Here is a 22,949-nt window from a genome sequence, read left to right as displayed (position 1 = left end):
CCCATTCAGTTCCTCTGGGCTTCCCTGGGCTGTTCAGATGAGCTCATACTGTCAGCTCTAAGGGGGACAGAGGGCCCAGCTAAGTTCTGAGGGGGGGAGGTGAGCAGGGAGCCAAGATTGGGAAATCGTGGGGCATGGACACAGAGACTAGAAGCCTGTGTATTAAGAACCAGAAGCCTCCTCCTCAGTTGAACTAGAGATAGGTTCCTGTTTGTCTCCTGGTGCTGGAAAACTGAACGCAAAGCTGGGTCACAGGGTCAATGGGAAAGGGACTTTCATTAGCTCAGGGCGTGGCCAGAGGAGTAGGCAGACACACTTGGGTACCTTCGTTGTCAGGAGGCCTGTTACCTTTAGGGCATCTCAGTCTATGTGGGAACACATGACTGCTGCTGAACCCGTCTTCAGAAGCCTTCATCCTTTGGCTCTAGGTCTTCTTGCTGAGACCTTTCTCCTTCCCTTACCTCCCTCCACCTCCCACATCCCCACTCACATCCATGCCTTGAGAGAGCTGGCTCTTACTCCCAGATACCGAAGCATCTTCCTGACGACTAGAGAGGAGCGAGTCAAGGGAGTCTGGGGAAAGCGGGTGGTCTGTGTTGCTTCAGGAGCCCTGGTACAGCCCTAAGCAGGAATCCAGGTAGAGTGGAGGCTCTAACTCAGCTGAATCATCCTACAGTCTAGACCCCTGTAGACGAATCTTTTCCCTATCCAAGGAACTTTCTGGGACATCTCTCAGTGCCAAGTCACCGGCCAGGATCGTGCCAAAGAAGCTGAGAATTGCTGAGCTGCTCTGAGAGTTACACCCCAAATGACTCACCCACAGAAGCAGGGCAGAGGCAGCTGCTCCAGCCTCCTGGTGTCTTCATGCTTGCCCCAAGGCCCCAGGGAAGTAGGGAAGACTCTGCTTGGATGGGAAGGGAAGCCTAAAGCCTTCTGTAAAGCTGACTGGTTGAGACAAGAGCCTTGGGGCCTCTGGCTCCTGTCTCCCTTTATGGAAAAGAAAGTACCAACAGGCGTCTGGGTCGTCTGTTTACTGTGGACTCCGGGTCACTTCCTCTCTTAGCCTTTAGTTTACATTAGCTCTGGTCCACACTTGGATAACCCAAACACCAGTGTCCTGACTTTTATGGCTCTTTAGCTTTTTAAAGTGCCTTTTATCAATCAATCTTTCCCTGTACCTTGGAGCAATATTCCCTAGGCTAGAAAAAAAGACCTGAGAGAAGCTACACATGCTGGACCCCACAGGCTGATGGAGGCAGTTGTGTGTCCACACAGCATGAGGCACCAACCTTCAGAACACAGTCTTATCCCCGAAGGCCTTGGGTTCAAAGGTGCATCTGCCAAGGTTGCCCTCCCCTTGGGACTCACAGGGTGACTTAGACTCAGTTCCTTTCTGGAAACTTCTCTTTCCACATCCTCTATTTCTGTAGGTGTGTTTCCCTCAGTGAGGAGAGTCTGAGGTTAGGGATGGTGAGGAGAGGAAACAAAACTGACCTCACCTGAGAGACAAGTCTTGGGCTAAGCGCTGGTTTTAGTTCAGACAATCAGCTGTTAGCTAGAAACCCTTTTCCTTGAGAACTAGAGATGGGGTTTAGTGAAGAAAAAAAGAAAGAAAGAGAGAGAGAGAGAAAGAGAGAGAGAGAGAGAGAAAAGAAAGAAAGAGAGAAAGAGAGAAAGAAAGAAAGGAAGGAAGGAAGGAAGGAAGGAAGGAAACTAGATGGGTATTGCATCCCTTGAATCCCAGCACTCGTGAGGCTGAGGCACATGGATCTCTGAGTTCGAGGTCAGTCTAGTCTACAGAGTGAGTTCCAGGATAGCCAAGGCTACATAGAGAAACCCTGTCTTGGGAAACCAAACCAAACCAAAACAAAATAAAACCAACAACAACAACAATAAAATAGAGCCTCAAAAGAGGGGAAGAGGGATTTTATGTTCAGAGAGTACCACAGAGGGTAGGCCAGAGGCAGAAGTGAGTGGGGAACCCTCACTTCCTTACGTGCTTGCTACTGTGTTGGAAGCCAAGTACCCAAACCAGTTCCCCTGTGTACCCCCATGTTCTCAGCATGGTCTCATGCTGCTCCTTCTGCTCCATCCTGTTCCTCCTCCTCCTCCTCCTCCTCCTCTTCCTCATCACCACCACCATCATCATCTCATCAGCTTATTTTTGCTAAGTACTTACTGCAGGAGGCCCCGACCTTCATCTGTGTTGAGACATTCTCTACTGCATTCAGTACAGTCATCCTGGGTCTGCTCCCTGATGATCCCTCATGAGGTACTAGAATATGGGGGTGAGCATTCAGACTGAGTTACGCCATGACCATGGCTTCCCTGCCATCAGGGAACTCCCATTGTCCCCTAGGAGATGGTGTTGAGGTCCACAGCAACTAGAAGCTGAGGCAGAACTGCAAGGGATGCTGGGACTGTTGGGCCTAGAGGGAAAGATGGGTGGAGGCCAGCACGCAAGAGGTCACTCATTCCCACGGGTCAGCTGCAAGGACCCCATCATGCTGATTTTCAGGACCACTGACTCCTCCAATTCTGCTAAGGAAATGGAAGACCATTTTCTCAGGCTCAATAGACTATTTGGGAGGGCTTTTCTTTTTTCAAGCAACTTCATAAAAACAATTAAAATAAAACCAATAACCTGTGACTCACGTCCCATGTGAATGAGAAGTGATCACAGATCAAAGATTCTTTTGCTTTGCATACCCCATGTCCAGCCAGAGGTTGTCTCAGCCCACCCAGTTTCGGTGGCCTACATACCTTACGCATGTCATCGATTCAACCCTGTCTGACGTCAGTCAGGCCATGTGCTAGAGAAGAATCGAGTTATTTTGTGCAGCGCCATTGCTAGGCTTGGTGGTGGTGCTAGACTTACCAGCCACAGCCTGAAGAAAGCCATGACCACTATTCTTGCCAGATCTCAGCCATATTTCCTCTCTGGCCCTGTGAAAGAAGCACCCGGGGACCATAGCCTTAGGCCCTCTGATATTAACCTGCCTGTGGCTTCCTTGTCCTGGCCTAGTGGCCTTAAGGCTTGTGACTGTGAATTTTGCTGTATCTTTCATCTGCTTTCCTGGGTCCTCTACCCAGTGAAGGCCATGTCTGTTCCCTAGGGGGCTGGGGATAGGGTGGGGCGTCTGGTTCTTCCCCTGATGCCCAGGCCCATGGCTGACCACTCTTCCTGGGGCCTGCTTTAATATCCAAGCTTGCCTTGTACCTTCACCAGTCGGTTTTAGGTTTACCTACATCTGGTACCTGGGGATCAGCTAATCTTTTGCTCACTGATAGACAGAGATGATGGCCACCTTGATTATCCACCCTGAACAAAATGGCGAGTCAAGGTCTTCTGAGCTCTGGTGATCAGCGGTCTGCACTCTCCGCCCCCCACCAGACCTCACTGGCTCCTTCTGGTTCGATGAGCATCTCTATGTCAGGCCCAGTCAGCTCTGTATGGCTACAATCCATACGTCGAGTAGAAAGGCATTATCCCGTCTCACTGATGGGAAACAGTGGGCCAGCAAAATTCATTTCTTTCTTTGGGCCATTTACCAAAAAATGACTCAAAAAATGTATTAAACACTGGCCACACTCCCAGGATAGACTCGGTATGGGATGGGTACATTGGGTTCTTAGTAGAATCATTGTCTCTCGACAGCCTGAGATATCCTGTAACCAAGGAACATGCCCACAGAGGGGCCTCTCAATGAGCTGACAGCATAGGGTGACTGGGCTGAGGACTAAATCTGCTGTCCGCTCTCTCCACAGCTCCCTGGAGATGTCTTGTTACGACAGTGATGATGCCAACCCTCGAAGCGTGTCCAGCCTCTCCAACCGCTCCTCTCCTCTCTCTTGGCGCTACGGCCAGTCCAGCCCCCGGCTGCAGGCTGGCGACGCGCCCTCTGTTGGGGGGAGCTGCCGTTCCGAGGGGCCACCAGCCTGGTACATGCATGGGGAACGGGCACACTACTCCCACACGATGCCCATGCGGAGCCCCAGCAAACTCAGCCACATCTCTCGCCTGGAGCTGGTGGAGTCCCTGGACTCTGACGAGGTGGACCTCAAGTCCGGCTACATGAGTGACAGTGACCTCATGGGCAAGACCATGACAGAGGATGATGACATCACAACGGGGTAAGCACAGAGGCCGGCCGGTGCAGGAGGCGTGGGAGGACAGGGCGGTGGCAGGGGACGGGTTTCCTGTGCTGTGACAAAAGTCATCTGCAGAGGGCTTCTGTGCACGCGGTGACTGCCTCTGCAACCAGATGTGGCTTATTATAGATGTGCATAGTGGGAGGAGCTGGAAACAGAGGAGCTGATTGGTCAATTAAGAGCCTGTACTTCAAAGAGGCCTGGGAACATACCTGAGACCCAGCTCTTCTGCAAACCGGGCAGACTGGATGATTTACTTCCACCTTTGCAAGAAGAGGCTAATTATGTCATCTCCTTCTACCTGCTAAGAGAAAGCAGCATTTAGATGAAAGAGCCAGTCAAACAAGAGTGGGGGTGGTGGCTGTGCAGTGGTGGCGCACGTCTTTAATCCCAGCACTTGGGAGGCAGAGACAGGTGGATTTCTGAGTTCAAGGCCAGCCTGGTCTACAGAGTGAGTTCCAGGACAGCCAGGGCTACACAGAGAAACCCTGTCTCAAAAAACCAAAAAAAAAAAGAGTGGGGGTGGTGACTCCACTTCCCCTGCCAGGGCTTCCCCAGCCTTTAGCCTTCTTTCCTGCCCTTGGACCCCCAGGGATCCTCAGTTTATCTTTTTCTGACAGAGTAGATTTGGGAAGACAGCTGGGGCAGACACAGCAGTCTTGGGAGTGGAAAGAAGACAGGAAGTGTTTGAACTGTTGGGGTTTGGGATGTTCTGGCCAATTTTTTCAAGCCCTGAGACCAGAGAGCTACATGGTTCTGGAAAGTTCTCTGGTGTGTCTCTCAGCAGACCTGCCACTTCCTTTCTTCGTCTATGGTGTTCTGGGGGAGGGGGAAGGGGGTCTCCATCCCTAAGATACCCTGTAAGGCCACAAGAGCCCTTACCCTATCTCTCAGGTATCTAAGACCATGCTGCCAGAGATTGCTGCTCCTAAGAAAACCCTGCAGCTTCAAGGGCATGAAAAGACCGTGCTGAGTTCCAGGCCATCCACCACTCCCAGCCTGCAGCCCACCCAGGGGGATAAACTTGGCAGGTTTGGTCAGGGTCTGTCCAGCTGATGAGGCTGCTCTGGAGCAAAACAACTGACGCATGCATGGCTTGTTTACTGCCTGGAAGATCCCAGGGGCAGCCGACCTCACATCAGATCCGCCAGCCTGGAGCTAGGATAGAGAGAAGTCCTGTTGTAGTCAGACCCCAGCTGCTGCTCTGGTCAGAAGCCTGGGATAGGGAGAAGGGAGAGCCAAGGTGGTGGAGAAACTGTTCCAAATAGACCATATGCCCTGCGAAGTCCCTGTCCCCTGAAGTACCAGCCTGATAGGGCAGAGGGAAGCACAAAGCCTATGGGACTGAGGCATTTCTGCTAGGGATTCCAGGACTGGCAGGACCCTCACCCTCAGGGTATATCAGTATTCTTACTACCTGCTAACGTCCCCAAAGTACCAAGTACCAAGGCACAGGACCCCTGCTTGGAGAGACCCACTTTGACTAAAGTAGCAGGATTTCTAGAATTAACTAGCTGTCTGAGCTTGAGCTAGTTAGTTAACCTCTAGACTTTAATCTACCTAGCTGCTGACTGCAGATAACTATAGGATGATCTGTGGCCCATTAGGAAGATTAAAAGGGGTTAATATATGTATAATTCCTTATATGTTTCTTAGAATAATTCCTGGCTCAGTGTAATGGCCCACTGTGTTAGAGTCCTGGACTAACAAACGGACATACCCTTTCCCTCAGAGAGTGTACAGTCTACACGGGTTCCAGAATCAGCAGCGAGGACAGATCTAGCAGCCCCTGACTAATGCTGGGAACATGATGAGGCGTGGGGCACAGAAGGCTAAGGGGACAAAAGGCAAGGAAAGCTGTTGTCTTTGTTCACCCTCTAGCTCCCACCTTTTATCCTCTTTCCTCTGGGTAGTGTGTGTGCTCTTGATTGAGTTAAGTCAAAATAAAGTCCTCAGGAGTGACAGGAATGAGAACTGGACGTCTCTGCTCGCCCCGCAGCTGGGAGGCCGGGGAAGCCTGGAGTCCGATGGAGACCTAGGATAAACATCACAACAGTATTTACAATGTAGACGGGACTATAAATTGCTATGCTGTTTGCAATGCTGGTCCACATGTATCTTTTACATATGTTACTGGTAACTTTGTGTCCTCGTTTTAAGTGTTCTCTGTCCCTGGGTACTTGTCTAGGACCGTAAACAGAAGGGTATCCGTTATAGCTAGGGTTTCTATTGCCATGAAGAGATACAGTGACCACGACAACTCTTATAAAGGACAACATTTAATTGGGGCTGGCTTACAGTTTAGAGCATGGGGACATGCAGACAGACATGGTGCTGGAGAAGGAAGGAACTAAGAGTTCCACATCTTGATTTGTTTGCAGCAGGAGACTATGTGCCACACTGGGCCTGTCTTGAGCATAGGAGACTTCAAAGCCCAGCTCCACGGTGACACATTTACTCTAACAAGGCCACACCTACTCCAACAAGGCCACACCCCTAATAGTGCCACTCCCTCTGGGCCAAGAATTTAAACACAGGAGTCTATGGGGCCATTCCTGTCCAAACCATCACACCATCCTAAATGTGCCTAGGAAGCCAGCATTGAAGGAAATCAGCTCACAATGTCCAATGACTTTAATCAGATCATTGCTTGTCAGTTAAGCATTTTCAGACCACACATTTACATTAAAGCAGGAAATGATAGACTCTATAAAATCCTTAGGTAACCCTGCAAACCTGAGATGCCCACCTCAGCTTCCATTAGTACTCTCACCCCCACTGTGGTTCTCAGCCAGATTTTATCATTTATAAAAATGAACAAGAGAGACGGCTCAGTGGTTAAGAGCACTGGCTGTTCTTCTGGATTACCTGATTTCAATTCCCAGCACCCACATGTCAGCTCATTCCCACCCACAACTCCAGTCCCAAGGGACCTGATGCCATCTTCTGGTCTCCAGCATCAGATGTGCATATAATGCACAGAAATGCATGCAGGCAAAGCACGCATACAAGTTTTCTTTTTTTTAAGTCACTTTCCTAAGAAAATTGGTTTTCCAGTTTATAAGGATGGGTTGGGCCCTTCCCACCCACATGGTGACACTCCCCATCCTCCCATCAGCTGGGTCCTACAGCCATTTGAATGTCCACTTCCCAGGGACCTTCGGGGCTGGTCCACCTGGGCAGTGCAGCTGGTTGCTGAGCCTCTTTCTGCCCTCCCTGTGGGTGACACAGTTGGCCTCAGGCTGTCCACGTGAGCCACAGTTTCACCCTTTCACAGTTATCTCATGGGGACTGTCCTCTGACAGGTTCCTCCCAGCTGTGTCAGCTGTCCTAGCCCTATCTAGCAGCAGGGACTTCCTGGCTTATCACTCAGCAAACTGGAGATGCACATTCTTCAAACAAATGAGCACGGTAGATTGGAGAGAGACTCAGACACTACCGCTAAGGAGTCCCATGCTTAAAATTAAGTTTGAAAATTAGTGAAGTGTGTAAAAGAGTCACTGTTTTAGAAAAGACATTTAAATGCAGTTCAGTGCCACTAAATACATTTACACTGTGGTCCCTGGTCACTACCACCCACCTCCAGTACTTTTCAGGTGACCAAGCTAAAACCCCATATTCATTCAACAGTGGCTCCCCTTCCTGCTTCCCTCTTGCCTCTAGCATCTACCAGCTACAAGTTTGACTCTGTGGTTCGGACTATTCTAGGCGACTCACTCAAGTGTCTTTTTGTGGTCTGTGTTACCTAGAGTGACATCATCAGAGCTCATTCATATTGTAGGATGTGTCTGAATTTCCTTTTTCATGGCTGAATAACATTCCCGGGAGTGTGTATACTCTGGTTTCTTTTTGGTTTTTGTTTTGTTTTGTTGTGTTTTTTGTTTAGCCACATTTTAGGTTCAGGAACCTACATTGGGTTACTATGGGCCGTGTTGTGTAAATACCTGTTTGAGTCCTTCTTTTTAGTTCATTGGGGCATGCACATATTGAGGAATTGCTAGTCACATGGAATTGCTGTTCTGTGTATCCTCTCTTGAGGAACTACTAGACTGTTTTCCATTGAGACGGGACCATTTTCCATTGCCACCAGCTCTGTGTCCTCTGAAGTCTCACTGCTTATTCATTGCTGGTTTAAGAAAAAGTAACCACCCTCATTGTGTCAGTCGGCTTTCTGTACTGTAGCAAAATGCCCGAGATCCGTGGTTTTAAAAGAGGAAAGTTTGGGGTAAGAGTCTTGGGGGGGTTTCAGTGCGTGATTGGTAGTCTCTGTTGCTTTGAGCCCCATGACAGTGTAGTAAGTACATCATGGAGGTGGGGCACAGTGAAGCCAGTGGCCCTGCGGATGAGAACAAGGTCTCCTAGCCTTTAAGGGCACACTCCTAACGATCTAAGGCGTTATACTAGGTTCTGCCTCCTAATAGATCTACCGCCTTCCAAAGCTTCCAACACATGACCTCTGTGAAACACTTAAAATCCAACAGTGGTAAATAATAATTATTATTATTCATTGTGATTTTTTTTAAATGTATTTTTTGTTTTGGTTGGTTGGGGAGGTTAGTTGGTAGTTTTTGTTGTTTAGTTCTGGTTTTTAAAGTAGATACATATGAAGAGACCATCCAGTGCAGGCTGGGCTTGAATGCACTATGTAGCTGAAAATTACTTTGGATTCCTGATTCTCCTGTCTCTACCTCCTAAGTGCTAGGTCATAGTCATGCACCGCCACACCTGGCTCTTGTTGTTTTGATGAAAATAATTGTACATATTTTAATATATGTTTACAATGTGGTCAGATCAAGTAATTGACAAATCCATCAACGAAGACATCATCTCTCTGTGTCGGAAACATTAAACATCCTCTCTACCAGCTATTTTGAAGTATACAATTAATTGCTGTCAACCACAGAATATTAGAAGACATTTCTCATACTTTAGTACTGCCATAGAATGTTAAAAGTTACTCTTGGGACTGGTGAGACGGCTCAGTGGTTAATAGTGCATGCTGCTCTTGCAGAGGACCTGAGTTTGCTTCCTAGTACCCATGTTAGGTGGCTCCCAACCACCTGTAACTCAGCTTCAGAGAGGTCCCATGCCGCTGGCTTCCTTGGGCACCTGCACTCATGTGCATGACAGACACACAGACAGACAGACAGACACACACACACACACACACACACACACACACACACACACACACACAGAGAGAATAAAATAATAATCTCGTTTAAAAAGTTACTCTTCAGTCCCAGCTGTATTTCTCTGCTTGTTAGCCCTCCTCACCGCCTGCCTCCAGTAGCCACCACCCTCCCCCCTCCTTCTAAGAAGACCAGCTTCCACAGATGAGTGGCCCATGAACTATTCACCTTCAGTGCCTTACTGACTGCAGCCAACTCAGAGTTCTCCATATTCATCCATGTGACTGCAAGGGGCGCAGTTGCATTCTCTTTATGGTCGAATACCATTCCTTTGTGATGTATATCACATTTTTTTGTCATTCGTCCATCAGTGGACACACAGGTTTGATTTCTGTCCCGCGGCTGTTCTTAATTGTGCTACCGTTAGGTGTGACTGCAGGAGTATCTTCAGTATACCCAGTCATGGGTTGCTGGGCCAGAGGATGGGTGTATACTCTCTGTAATCATTTGAAGACCCAGCATGCTGTTCTCTGGGATGCCTGCCCTAGTTTTCATCTCTACCACCACCATGTGAGAGTTTCCTTCTCTCCACATCCTCAACCAGTATTTTTTTTTTAATAATAGCCTGTCTAATAAAGGAGAGAAGATATCCCATTATGGTTTGGTTTGCACTTCCCTAAGGACCAGTGATGTCTTTAAGTGATTGTTGACCCTTTAGAGCTCTTCTCTCTAGAAATATCTACTCAAACCCTTTGCCCTTAAAAATATTAGATTATTTAGATTAATTAGATTATTTACGTTGCTATTAGACATTTTTAAAATATATTTTGGGTAGTAATCTTTGATTACGTATATGATTTACAAATATTTTCTACCATCCTGTGGGTTGCCCTTCTTTTTATTGGTACTGTCCTTTGATGTTCACACACAAAAATTGTTTAGGTTCTGGGTGGTTTTGTTTTTGTTTTGATTTGTGCCAAGGTCTTATTAAATAACCCAGTCTGGCCTCAAACTCAAGATCCTCCTACCTCAGCTACTGGGGTGGGGGGGGCTGGAATCACAACGCCATGCCTGGTTCAGTGCGTGCGTGCGTGCGTGGTGAAGGGGACTGGGTGGGATCTCACTGTTTTCTACAGTTTTTCAAGTTCTGGCCTTAAGCGATCTTCTGTCCTTGGCTTCCTTAGCAACTGTAAGTCCAGACACACACCATTACACCTGCTGAAGGTTTTGCTTTGAAGAATTCTAGTATATCTGACTTTCTTTTTCTCTTTGTTGCCTGTGTTTTGGGGATCACATCCAAGAAATCACTGATAAAAGCAAGGGCTTATAATTATTCTCCTGTGTTTTCTTCTAAGAGTTTTACAGCTAATTTTAAAAAAGAAAATAAACGTCCAAGCTTCTAGGTCTACCCCAGAGTAGGACCGCTACCCCAGAAAACCACATTTTCCTAAACATTCTCCCAAAATTATGAAGCAGTTGCCTTTTCCATAGTATTAATTTTTAGAACAAAGTTCTTTTTATTTTTTTCCCGTTTTTTGAGACAGGGTTTCTCTGTGTAGCCCTGGCTGTCCTGGAACTCCCTCTGTAGACCAGGCTAGCCTCGAACTCAGAAATCCGCCTGCCTCTGCCTCCCAAGTGCTGGGATTAAAGGCCTGAGCCACCACTGCCCGGCCTAGAACAAAATTCTTAATATTCAGCTGGACTCTGCCTCATAATCACTCCTGCTGATTAATTCAAATATTATTGTCTGGGAAAAATGAAATAAGTGTAACTGCTCATCTAAACATGTCAGCAGGTTGCTTATGAACGATTGCTCAGCTATTCTATAGACAAAAAAAGAAAAAGAAAGAAAAGAGAAAAGAAAGAAAGAGAACACACGTCCTCACCTAACGTCAGTGCTTTCTAAAGTGAGCCAGTTTTCCCCAGTGCTCCAGTCTTGGTTCCCCGTCCCATGGAAGTTCTCAAGTTGTCAGCAAGCCTCTTAAAGCTGGCACCTATACTGATTGCCGGCTTGACAGTAGAAACAGTCCTGCCGGGCAATATTCAACCCAGAGCACTGCAGACTGTCAGAGAGGACAGCTTGGGACATTTTTACCCTTTGAAAAGACAAAAGGAATTTGTTTTTCTAAAAATAGTGGGGTCTGGAATTTAATCTAAGTAAGAAGTTAAGTCTCCCGGCCATCTGTCCTACCCAGCCCTAGCATCCAGAGACAGGCATGAGGGAGGCCAGAGGCAGACTCAGGTGCTGGGATGGAGCACTTCAGAGAGACAGGAAGTCAGAGTCTCCTCACCCCACCTCCCATCTCCCATCTTCCCTATCCCCCAGTGTGGTTCTGACTTGTGTCTCCATGTCTGTCTGTGTCAGGGCTGATCTGGGTGGACTGTGTGGGAACTCTGTGGTGGTAACTGATGGGAGGTAGCAGGCCAGAGCATTCACAGGTTTGCCAACCCCCACACCTCCAGGGGTGCTGTTTATATCACAGAGGTGTGCAATCTGCATCCTTGGCTAGACTGTGCATCCAGAGCACAAGGACCACAGAGCAATAGGCAGCATCAGCAGGCTCCATCTTAAGGGATCTGTGGGTAGACACAGAAGGATTGTGGGGACTGTCTGCCACACCCTGACTCTTCCAGGTGGTGTCTGTGCTCTGTGTGTGGCTAGATAGATGTTCCAGCTTCTTGCTTCCTCCCCCTTCCCCTCCTTCCTCTCCCTAGCCTGTCCTCTTGAACTGTTCTTGGGGGCTCAGCAACAGATGGGATTCGTTTCCTCTTTGGCTCTAAAGTGTCCTGGCGTTGAAAAATGTCAAATAAAATAAACCATGGGCCCCTGCCTTCTCCCAGACTGGCTCTTTATCCCAGAGGCACTGAGCTCATGTCTTAAAGAGACACCTCTAGTCTCAGAGCACAGTGTCCCACCTCCCTGAGAGCCCCATCCACTGCTCTCTAACTTAGCCCATGCCTGACCCTAAGATGTCCATCCAACTCTGCCAGGGATGAAAGCCCCACATGGGCACCGGGTTTGCAGTTTTCCCAGCCTACTGAATGCAGTTGGACAGGGAAGAACTGGCCTTGATCTTGTTTTGCCTTTGCCTTCTATTTCCTGGCTAGTCTCTAGGCATCCCTCTGGTGGGCAGCTGGACCAGCTCTGTCATTGGCCAGTGGACATGCAGGGTGTGTGTAGGGTGTGTGGCGGGGGTGGGCGGACACATGGGGAGGAGCCAGTCAATGATCAAGTGCAGGAGCTAAAAGGGAGGGAAGGCCTGGGGACATAGCTCTGGTGCAGCACTTGGGAGGCCCTGGATTCTGTCTCCATGTGCTTTTCTTGCCACTGTGGTCAAATACCTACAGAAAAGTCACTTAAAGGAGGAGGCATTTACTTTGGTTCACAGTTTGAAGAGGTACAGCCTGTCACGGCAGGGAGGGAGGGTGACTGAGCAAACCATATCCACTGTCAGGAAGCAGAGAACAGATAGGAAGTGGGCCAAGCTGTAAAACCTCAAGGCCCACCTCCAGTGACACACTTCCTCCAGCAAAGCTCTACCTCCTAAAGGTTCCCCAACCTTCCGAACGGTGCTGGGAATCAAATGTTCAAACATATGAGCTTAGGGAGAACATTTCACATTGAAACCATAATAGTGTAATACTTAAAAAAAAATAGATAGATAGATAGATAGATAGATAAATAGATAGATAGATAGATAGATGATAGTAGGGTGGATACTTTCTGTGTCTACAAAAAATCAAAAGGATATGCAGCTGAAGTAGATAATGGCTGTTGCCTCTTTGGGACAGCACCAGACAGTTGCAGTGCTGGTCTGCAGAACCATACGCACGTGGCATTTGGTGTATTTCCATTCTCTGCCTGGGAAGGCAGATCTGGAGTTCAATACTAAACATCTCTAGTTTGCTGTGTGGTACTAAGCAAGTCACTTAACCTCTCCGAGTCTTAGTTTGCTCATTTATAAAAATGAACTTAAAGCCAGGCATAATGGTGCACACCTTTAATCCCAGCACCTGGGAGGCAGAGGTTGGTAGATCTGTGTGGGTTCAAGGCCAACCTGGTCTACATAGTGAGTTAGTTCCAGGTGATCCAAGGCTACATAGTTAGACCCTGACTCAAAATAAACACCAACACAAAAAGGTTTTTAGCCAGCCTAGTGGTGCACAAAGTCTAATCATTTGAGAGGCAGAAGCAGCAGATCTTTTGAGTTTGAGGCTACTCTACTCTACAAAGCAAGTTCCAGGAATAGCCAGGGCTACACAAAGAAACCCTGTCTTGAAAAACCAAAGGGGGATAAACAAATTATTTTTGCTTTGTGGGGACCACATAGAAAAGAATATGTAAGAGTATTTTTAAAAGTATACAGGGATGTTAGTTAGCTTGAAATATTTATTTCAATTTCAATTTAATGTTCTATTTACTTAGCCAACAACTTCTGTCTTAGAAGTTGTTAGAGTATTAAAATAAAATTTCTTTTTTCCTTTCCCCCTCCCTCCTTTCTTTCTCTTTCCTTCCTTTTATTTTTGAAACTTTTAAAAGATTTATTTATTTTACTTTATGAGTATTTTGCCTGCATGTATGTATGTATTCATGATGTATACAAGTATATATACACCTCAAGCATGCCTGATGCCCACCGAGGCCAGAGGGGTGTTGGATCCTCTAGAACTGGAGGTACAAATGGTTGTTGTATTGGTTACCTTTCAATTGTTATGATCAAATGTTATGACCATGACAACTTACAAAAGAAAGCATTTAATTTGGGGCTCGTGGTGCCAGGGGGTTAGACTCCATGACCATCATGAGAGGGAGTCTACCAGCAGGCAGGCAGGCAGGTGGCAGGCAGGCAGGCAGCAGGCAGGCAGGTAGGCAGCAAGCAGGCAGGCAGGCAGCAGGCAGGCAGGCAGGCAGGCAGGAGGCGGGCAGGCGGGCAGGCAGGTGGGCAGGCAGGCAGGCAGCAGGCAGCAGGCAGGCGGGCAGGCAGGTGGGCAGGCGGGCAGGCAGGCAGCAGACAGGCAGGCAGGCAGGAGGCAGCAGGCAGCAGGCAGCAGGCAGGTAGCAGGCAGGCAGGCAGGCAGGCACTGGAGCAGTAGTTGAGAGCTCACGTCTTGATCCACAAGCACATGGACAAGAGAGCTAACTGGGAATGGCTTGGACTTTTGAAACCTCAAAACACACCCCCAGTGACACACCTCCTTCAACCAGGCCACACCTCCTAATCATTTCCAATCAGTTCCGCCAACTGGGAACTAAGCATTCAGATATATGAGCCTAGGGGTCATTCTCATTCAGACCACCACATTTGTGAATCACCCTGTGGGTGCTAGGAATTGAAACTGGATTCTCTGCAAGAGCTGCAGGTGCTCTAAACTTTCAACCTACCTCCCTAGACTGCCCTCCCCTCTTTTTGACAGGGTCTCATTATGCTGTCCAACCTGGCCCCACTGTGTAGCCCAATCTACCTTAGAACTCTTTGTATGTATATGGCACATGTGTGTGAGAGTGTCCGAGTGCACAAGGTCTCATTCACGCTGGAGCTCACTGATTGAGTGAGACTGGCGTGACTGAGACCTAGTGCTGTTGTTATAGGTACATACCGCCATGCCTGGCTTTTACACGGATGCTGGCGATCCAAACACAGGTCCTCACACTCACGCAGTGGGAACTTTACCAAATAAGCCACGTATCCTTAAATTCATAATCATTCCTTCTCCATCTCAAAGTTTTGAGGTTACAGGGTGTCCCACAAAACCCAAGCCAGAGTGAAGTTACTTAAATTTGGTAATCGATACGCTGGAATTAGGCCTTGAGTTCTCTTTGGAAGAATGGTCTCATTGCTTTTCAGTACTGCCTTGACATCCCTTTGTTCCCTCAGGCATGCAGTTAGTTAGACAGGCTTTTGAGGTCAGGCTTACCAACACAGGGACATCACAGCTGGCAGAGCAGAAGAATGGCTGAAAGCACACAGCCATACTCCTGGGTCCTCTTCCCAGCTAGGTGCAGCCAGATGCATTCTCTGCTTCCTCTTTTGCTATCACTGCTGAAGACTGCAGACCACAGTGCCTCTGTCTCCTAAGATGTGAGAATTACATTTATTGCTATGTTTACTTTAGATATCATAAGGACTCAATACATGCTAGCCATCACCTGTCGTGTGGTGACAGACATCAACACAGGCCTAAGATGTCACACGAATGTCCTAAATAATGGCAACAATGTATTTCCAAATGTGTGCTTGCCTTCACACTGGAAATTATGTTTCTGATCTTCACTGGGAGGAAGGACTTATTCTGACCCTTTTCACTTATGTCTGCAATGTTCTCCTTTGACAAATGGTACCCACATGTGGCTTGGGATCTGGGTCATGAGTACAGCGTCATGAGTACAGCATGTAGCTATGCACAGAACTAAGTTAATTGTAGGAAAGGAGAGATGGCTCAGGGGCTGGGTGCCTGCCACTCTTCCAGAGGTCCTGAGTTCAGTTCCCAGCAACCACATTGGTAGAGATTGGCTCACAGCCATCTGTAATGAGTTCCAATGCCCTCTTCTAGTCCATTCTGGTGTGTCTGAAGGCAATGACAGTGTACTCACATACATAAAGTAAATAAAATCGTTTTTTTTTAATGTTCTACATTTTAACACCGTCACACTGAAGATTTTCCAGCACATGTCCTGAATCTTAGGTGACACATTAAACCATATAGGTGAACACCTCTGGAGTGAGCACATCTGGGGCATGGTGATGAGTAGGGTGTGCACAGGTTATTGCCATGGGCACCTGAGGCTTAGAGATTTCTAGGAGGTCAGTGATCCTATATGAGTCAAGGAAGGGTGGCTATTTCTCTTTCAGCTCCCATTATCAAACACAGCAGCTCCTGGAGACACCAGCTGTAGCACTTTGAACCTGTTCTGGCTGGGTCCCAGACACAGGTGCCTGCAACTGTGTCAGGTGCATGTATGAGGTCAGTGGGGAGAGGAGAGTGGTGAGACACTGACACCACGAAAGGAAAGTAAGGAGAGAAGGAGGCAGGGAGAGAGGAAACGTGTAGAATCAGAATGGAAGGGGCTAATTTCAGAGATTCCCTCAGCTCTCAAAATTCCACTTAATTCTCAAAACACAAAAGTGGACCATTCTCTGTCTGCAGAGTTAGTGTGTGTCCCATGCAGTATTTCTTAAAACCCGAAGGAAGCCAGGTATTCTAGAAGGGATTGCTATATGCATGCTTGCGTTACCGTGGCAACAGATGCTGACTAGGGAGGGGCCCCTCCTCTGGGTGTCCTAGTAACCTACAATTGAGCTGCTTGAGTCTTCACTGGGTGTGATGATGTGCAATTTGGCTGACAATCAGGGACGATAGGCATCGAAGAAAGTTGTAGAGATGGGTATGGCTTTGCCCTACCAGCCCCGCCCACCTGTCTCCTGGTCCATTTGTCTCTCCTCTTTAATTGTCAGCCTCCTCCTTTGCTCCACAACCCATGTGTTTGGTGATAGGCCAGCTGAGCTTCTATGTGCCTGAAAGTTTCATGCAAGCTGATATCACCAAAAGAGCACAAGTTTGGGAGTCTGATAGGCTGGGCCAGATCTCATCTCTGGGGCTCCAGGAGAGCTGTTTGTTCTAAGCATAAACGACAATATGGGACTAAGATTGTTGTTGGAAGGTGACAGAACACAGTATATATAAGGTACTTGGTATCCAATATGTATTTGCTATATGTAAGGTACATGGTATGCAGTAGATGCTCAATAAATGTCTATGCCCCCCCCCTTCTCTTGCTTGACTTTCTAGACTCCAAAGTTATACAAGCCATCTTTGACATGGAATTTTCCTGCTGAGGTGGCAATGCTTGGTTGCCACACTCATCTTTTCAAAACCCCTTCTCCTCAGAGAGCCTTCCTTAATTTACCCTCATTACAGTGGGATTGCTATCTGCCTCTGGGTTGCTCGAAACCTCGTGTGCATACTTTGTACTACAGTAATTTGTGCTTTTATGATTCCTTGACGATTGTAAAGGAACAGCTTATGAAACACTAACATGGAATTATCTCATTTAATCTTAACAACAGTATGAATTCGATATTCTTTACCTTGATTTATAAGCTAAGAAATTGGAACTCAGCTTAACTGGATGGTGGGATCCCCCAGTTTCAGAGTGGCAGGATCTGAGCAAAGCCCAGACCCCTGACACCCATTCCAGTCTACCACTGCCTTGCTACGTGTATCTTGTTTCTCTAAAATCTGGGAGCATGTCAGAGGAGGGATCACAGGCCTTCCACTGGAGCAGCAGCTTTCCAAAGACAGAGACCATGGCTTCTCCTGTCGGCAGCTCAGGCTCTCGGGCCATGCTGCTGAACACCCAGAGAGTCATTGTTAGAGCCCCTTGTGGCGTGCCCCTAAGCAACCCCTCCATCTTCCTCACTTTGGGGGAGCCACAAAGTGGCCACAGCTGGGAGCTCTGGGCCAGGCAAACGAGCAACCCAAGCTTCTGAATGTACGTCCTTGTTTGACTCCAGCTCAAAGACTTAGCTGTCCCAGGATATTCCTGAGGGGCCAGCTCAGGCCTCTGGGCTATCAGATGTCTCTGGCCAAGCAGCAAAGGACCATTCACTGCAGCTGAAGAAAGGCCAGCAGACCAAGCAGGAGGTTTACCCACCAACCTCACTTCAGGAGGGTGCACCAAAGAGGCTGAAGATAGTTATTCTTGCTTCTCGTTCCCGGTGACAGTGTGGTGCAGGTACCAGCAGATGTGTAGGAGTCTGGATTTGAAAAGCAAAGCAGAGAAGAGAGATCCAAAGCATGTGGCTATGTCAGAAATGGATAGACACTCACTGACTATGGGTGGCAAGCTCACAGAGAGAGCAGGTGGGAGAGGGTGCCACGCCAGCCATGTGCCCCAATTAGAGCCGAGGCTCCGTGCATACCCAGGTGTGGGAGGGAGAGATGGACGGTGTACAAGAGGTGGCTGGATGTGGAAGAACCGTGTGTGCCAGGTCTCGGAGGATGCACAGCCACCTCTGCACAAGTCTTTACAGAGAAACCACATAAGCAGTGTCACAGAGAAGGAGGGACTTCCAGGAGGAAGTGAATGATCTTGCACTTGATCCAAAACAGGAAGAACAAGTGGAATTCACCAGCCCCCACTTCTTTGTCTGGTTTGTATTCATGGGCTCTGCCTGTGTGGCACCACCAGCCTGGAGACAGAGATCCAGCTCCTACCCATCCCAGCTCTTCCCATTCTTCCCGCTTCTCACTGCTCAGTCCCTTCCTGCCTCAGGCTTCCCCCACTGCCCTGCCTGACTTCATTCGCAGACACTGCAGGTCTGAGGGCAAGGGGCAGTTCGTACACTATACATGTGGCCACACATGTGGACATACACGTGGCCATAGGACTGCTAGCAACAGGGATTCCCAGGGCCACTGACATTCCACTGAACGCTAGGTGAGGGACAGGATTTAGCTGGCTGTCATTTCCCTTTCCAGCTCATAATGAGCTTTGGAAGAAGGGCCCTGGGGATAGCCAGCAGTTCCAGCCCATGCTGAAGTGGACTTTCCCCAGCTGTCCCCTGCTTTCTAGAGTCAGCTCGGGCAAAGCACTTTGGTACGTGCTTTCCATGCAAAGACCCCACTGCCACCTGGGAGGCTATTCAGTCTCACCTGCATCCTCTCCAGGGCCCGTGGTGAGTTCCCTTTTCTTGGGAAGCTGAGTGACAATCTATTCTACAGCCCGATTGACTAGAATTTAATTTCAGTTTTCTATTCCCTACTAACCTGGGACGTCACCTAGCCTGTTTCTGCTTCACTCTGAAAAGAGAGAGGAGTGGTGCCAATGCCGACTTCATGACATCTGTTCATGCATTCAGTGTATACTTGATAGCATAGCTGCTGCAGGGCAGACACTGCAGACACAGGAGAAGAAAACATGGTGTTGTTCTTAGGCTCATATAGAGTGAAATGGCAAGCGGATACATAAAAATTTAAATATCACCTTAAATAATGCTGCACTATAAGGAAGAACAAGGTTGAATGGTGAGCAGCGGGTGTAGGCCAGTTGACGTAGGGTGATCAGGAAAGCTTTCTTTGTTCCAACAAACAGAAGAGCGTGTGCAAAGGCCCCAAGGCAAGAGCAAATATATGATCAGGGAACCAGAAGGAGGTCAGTACGGCCAAAGCAAAGTAAACAGAGGGCAGAGTGGTCAGAAATGAGGTCAGGAGTTAGCTAGGGGCCGGGTGGGCCATGGTGAGGGAAAGCCGCTGGAGGACTTCAGGGAAGGGGTGATGCACAGGGACCACAGGGACACAAGGGGAACCAGGAAGTGTGACAGGAGACCTCTGCAAGAATACAGGCATGTGCAAACAGTCACGCCTGGTGTAGAGGCGGAAGCATGATGGGGTTTAGGATTAAATGAGATGATACATGTCCAGAACACAAGCATGCTCATATACATACTAGAATTTACTCAGTGACACCCTCCTGCACATCTCCCATCCCCCACCCCCAGCTCATCAGGTACTTGTTAGAGCAGCAGTCTCTCCCACTGTCCTTCCTCCTCCCTCCCCAGCATTCTCTGTCTCTCCTGAGGGATGGCAAGTGAGGCCTACGGAGATCTGTGAAAGATCTGTTGAGGCTCACTTCTCTCCTGCTCCCAGCTGCCTGGATGGTGGGAAAGGCAGGGCCGGGATGGTGGGAAAGGCAGGGCTTGGCAAAGGTTATATAAATATTTGCTGAGCAGTAACACAGCTGGGAGCAGGCTCCTTCCTTCAGCTGGCTCTTTTGCCAGCCTAGAGAAATCTCAGCTGGAACTAGAGACTGGCTTTGGAACTCTCCATGCACATCTGCTGACGCTCAATGCCCCCCATTCAAACCGTCCCATAGCCTGACCTTCCATACCCTTCAATATGAGTCCCATGCTGGCCCTATGGAGGGATTTGGCAAGAGGTGATACCACTGTCTACAGACACCCTAGTCCAGAAACCAAGAGACTTGTATTGTTTGCAGGAATGCCCTGCACATCGCTTACCTGTTATGGGCTGCCTCTGTAGGACGGCCTGTGGCTGGCCGTGGTGACCTTTCAAGTCTTTTCAGCTCTGCTCTCTGAGTTGAGTCTGGTCCAGGCTCCCTGGCACCTCATTCCAGAAGGGCCTGGAGGCAGGGTGGAACATTAAGAGAGAAGAAAAGCTCATTCCAAGAGCTATGATAGACCTCAAACATTGCCAACAGCTCAAGAAATTCACTGGTGATTCCTGACCTAGCAGTGACATCATCATGACAACACCTGTGGGTAGATTACCTTAGGCCACCCTCAACCCTCCTGACTATCTGGAGAAAGTATAACGCTAGCTACCTGGCCTTCTTTGAGAAAAGAAGCTGGAAATAATTTTTCTAGACATTTCTCTCAAGGTCAAACAAAACCAAATGAATTCATCAAGATTTGGAAGTCACTGGGGCAATCCGGGGTAGGTCTTTGAAGCAAGATTAGGGATGTAGCCAGACAATTTCCTAACAGTGTGGGGGAAAGGGTTCACTTGCAGAGTTTTCTCTCTCCTTTCCCGTCCAGCCATTTTTTGTTTAATTCTTTCTCTCTCTTTTTAAAATCATTCCACTTTATGCCTGTCACTGCCAAGATACTCCCAGTGGCCATACAGACTTAGGAGGCTGAGACAGGAGACGTACAAGTTCTGGGCCGGTCAGAGCTACATGTACAGTGAGACTCTGTCTCAAACAAATGAAAGAGAGAGTGGGGGCAGGGAAAGAAAGCTTGTTACTAGCTTATCTCAAGTGTATGGGGTAGTCTCTGTGCCCAGCCGCTGACAGGACTGGAGGGAGGTTCTCTGGCCACCTGTGGAGGAGCAGGGAGTTTTCCACTTGAGAAGTTCTATAGCCTTAGAGTTGGTGAGAAAGAAGGAACCAGGCAGGTCCAGGGACAAAGCAGAAGTGTCTACTCAGTTTGCTCAGGAAAGCAGGTATAAGGTCTGGCCCTAGATAGGTGACACTGGCCCCCAGAAATTCTTAGCCAAGTGACCTCAGAGTGCAAAACATGCCAAATTACCTGGCCAATGTCTTTTTTTGCTTGCTCCATTCTAACCAACCATAGCAACCTTTGAAGTTTTTGTCAGGGATGCAACTGGAGCCACTCAAAATCTCTATTAGGTATCTTTACTGAAAAGGAGGTGTTGTCCAAGAGGGCCCAGACACCTGTCGGAGGCCCTTCAAGATCAGGAGGTGGGGACGGGGAGCATAAATCATCTTCAGTAATCTGCTAAAGGACTCATGCACACCTGGGACCTATGCTCTGCTTTGGATGTTTTTCAGTCTTTCCAAACCTCAGTTTCCCCTTATAAAGAGGCAGTCTGATGGTGCTGGCATGGGAGATAAATGAGGTCATAGCTCCTGAGGGATCTCTGAGGAGAAGTGCCAGAGGAACACAGAGGGCGTCTATCTGACACACACAGGCCTTTTTCCTCTCACCCTTGTTGGCTGGCTGTTCTTTCTGGAAAAGTGCCTGGTACCCGGCTTCCATTCAGCAGGTGTCTTCTTCCTTCTCGGAGAAAGAAGCACTCAGTCACCCCTACGTGCCTCTCTTCTGTAGCCAGGCCCACCATATCACCCCCATTCTGCCACACTCCCACGATGGGCAAGGTCAGGGCCTCTTCAAGCACCTGAGTAGCCCATTGACAGGGAAGGCTGTTTTTCTGACTTGTCAAAAGCCCCAGACAGCATTCCTCTTCAAGCTGCTGTCCAATTACCAAAGTGCCCTGACCTGTGGGCTGAAATAGCAAGTGCTAATTTGCATGCTATTTATTTAAGTAGTGAAGCCTCTTGGGCCCTGCTTCTTGCCCTGTAAAAGCCCACTCAAGCCTACACAAAAAACTAGGTACTGCACAAGGTGCAGCTTCCCTTTGAGGGAGAAAAGAGGGACCCAGGGAGGGAGTTTCCTGCTCTGCTGAATTCTGGCAGCTCAGAAATCCATTTTGGGGATGAGATCCTCAAGCCTGGAATCCTCTTAACAAGGACCAGGAAGTTGAGAGCCCTTCCTGTGGCTAAGCTGCTGGCCAAGACTTGTTCACATTATGGCCTGGTCCCCTAGTCTTTTTGATGGGGCAAGATGTAGCTGGAGTTGGGGGAGACCGTTGGGTAGACAAGCTGCCAGTATAAGGGTGAATATGGCCCTGTGGTCTCTGGGTGACTGTATATGCACATATGAACACACACACCCACACACACCACGCCTCCAAGTGAACTCCCATCCCTTACCCTTCCTCAGATCCTCCCTCCAGCTCTGACCAAAAAGCCACAAAGAAAAAAAAAAAAACCTTATGGAAAGCCTACAGCTAGATTTGGAGAACAACATCCCCTGCAAATGACATTCTTCTGGCTGACACAGCCATTTTATTCAGGATTCATGCTGGCTGGGGCTAAAGAGAAACCCTCACCATGCTGTAAGTTGTTCCCCAGATGACCCATGCCAGCTCCAAGACAGCAGTGGAGACAGAGCCTCCTGGGATTCTCTCTGTGTGATTGTGGTGAGGATGGGGAGCCCAGGACAGGGGATAGGTCCAGCAACACTATTTCTGCACTGAGATCGAAGCACATATTAGAGAAACCGTTTGCCTTGTGCTCACTCCTACAAAGCTGGCAAGTGCATCTTTTCCCCAAGTCTTACCCAC

At 48.4% G+C, this 22,949-nt stretch overlaps 1 protein-coding gene across 1 annotated transcript in view; it reads left to right on the top strand.

The window, feature by feature from the left end:
- Window positions 1–22,949, top strand: part of Nav1 (neuron navigator 1) — a 144,799-nt gene that overhangs the window by 50,465 nt on the left and 71,385 nt on the right. Inside the window, exon 3 of the mRNA XM_028764664.1 lies at window positions 3,769–4,134. Coding sequence (XP_028620497.1) covers window positions 3,769–4,134 — 366 coding nt within the window. The remainder of the gene's footprint in view (window positions 1–3,768; window positions 4,135–22,949) is intronic.

This window comes from Grammomys surdaster, unplaced genomic scaffold (genome assembly GCF_004785775.1).
Source record: "Grammomys surdaster isolate TR1022 unplaced genomic scaffold, NIH_TR_1.0 145, whole genome shotgun sequence".
Lineage (NCBI taxonomy): Eukaryota > Metazoa > Chordata > Mammalia > Rodentia > Muridae > Grammomys > Grammomys surdaster.
Note: the sequence above shows the minus strand (reverse complement) of the source record. Positions and strands in the feature narration are given on the sequence as shown.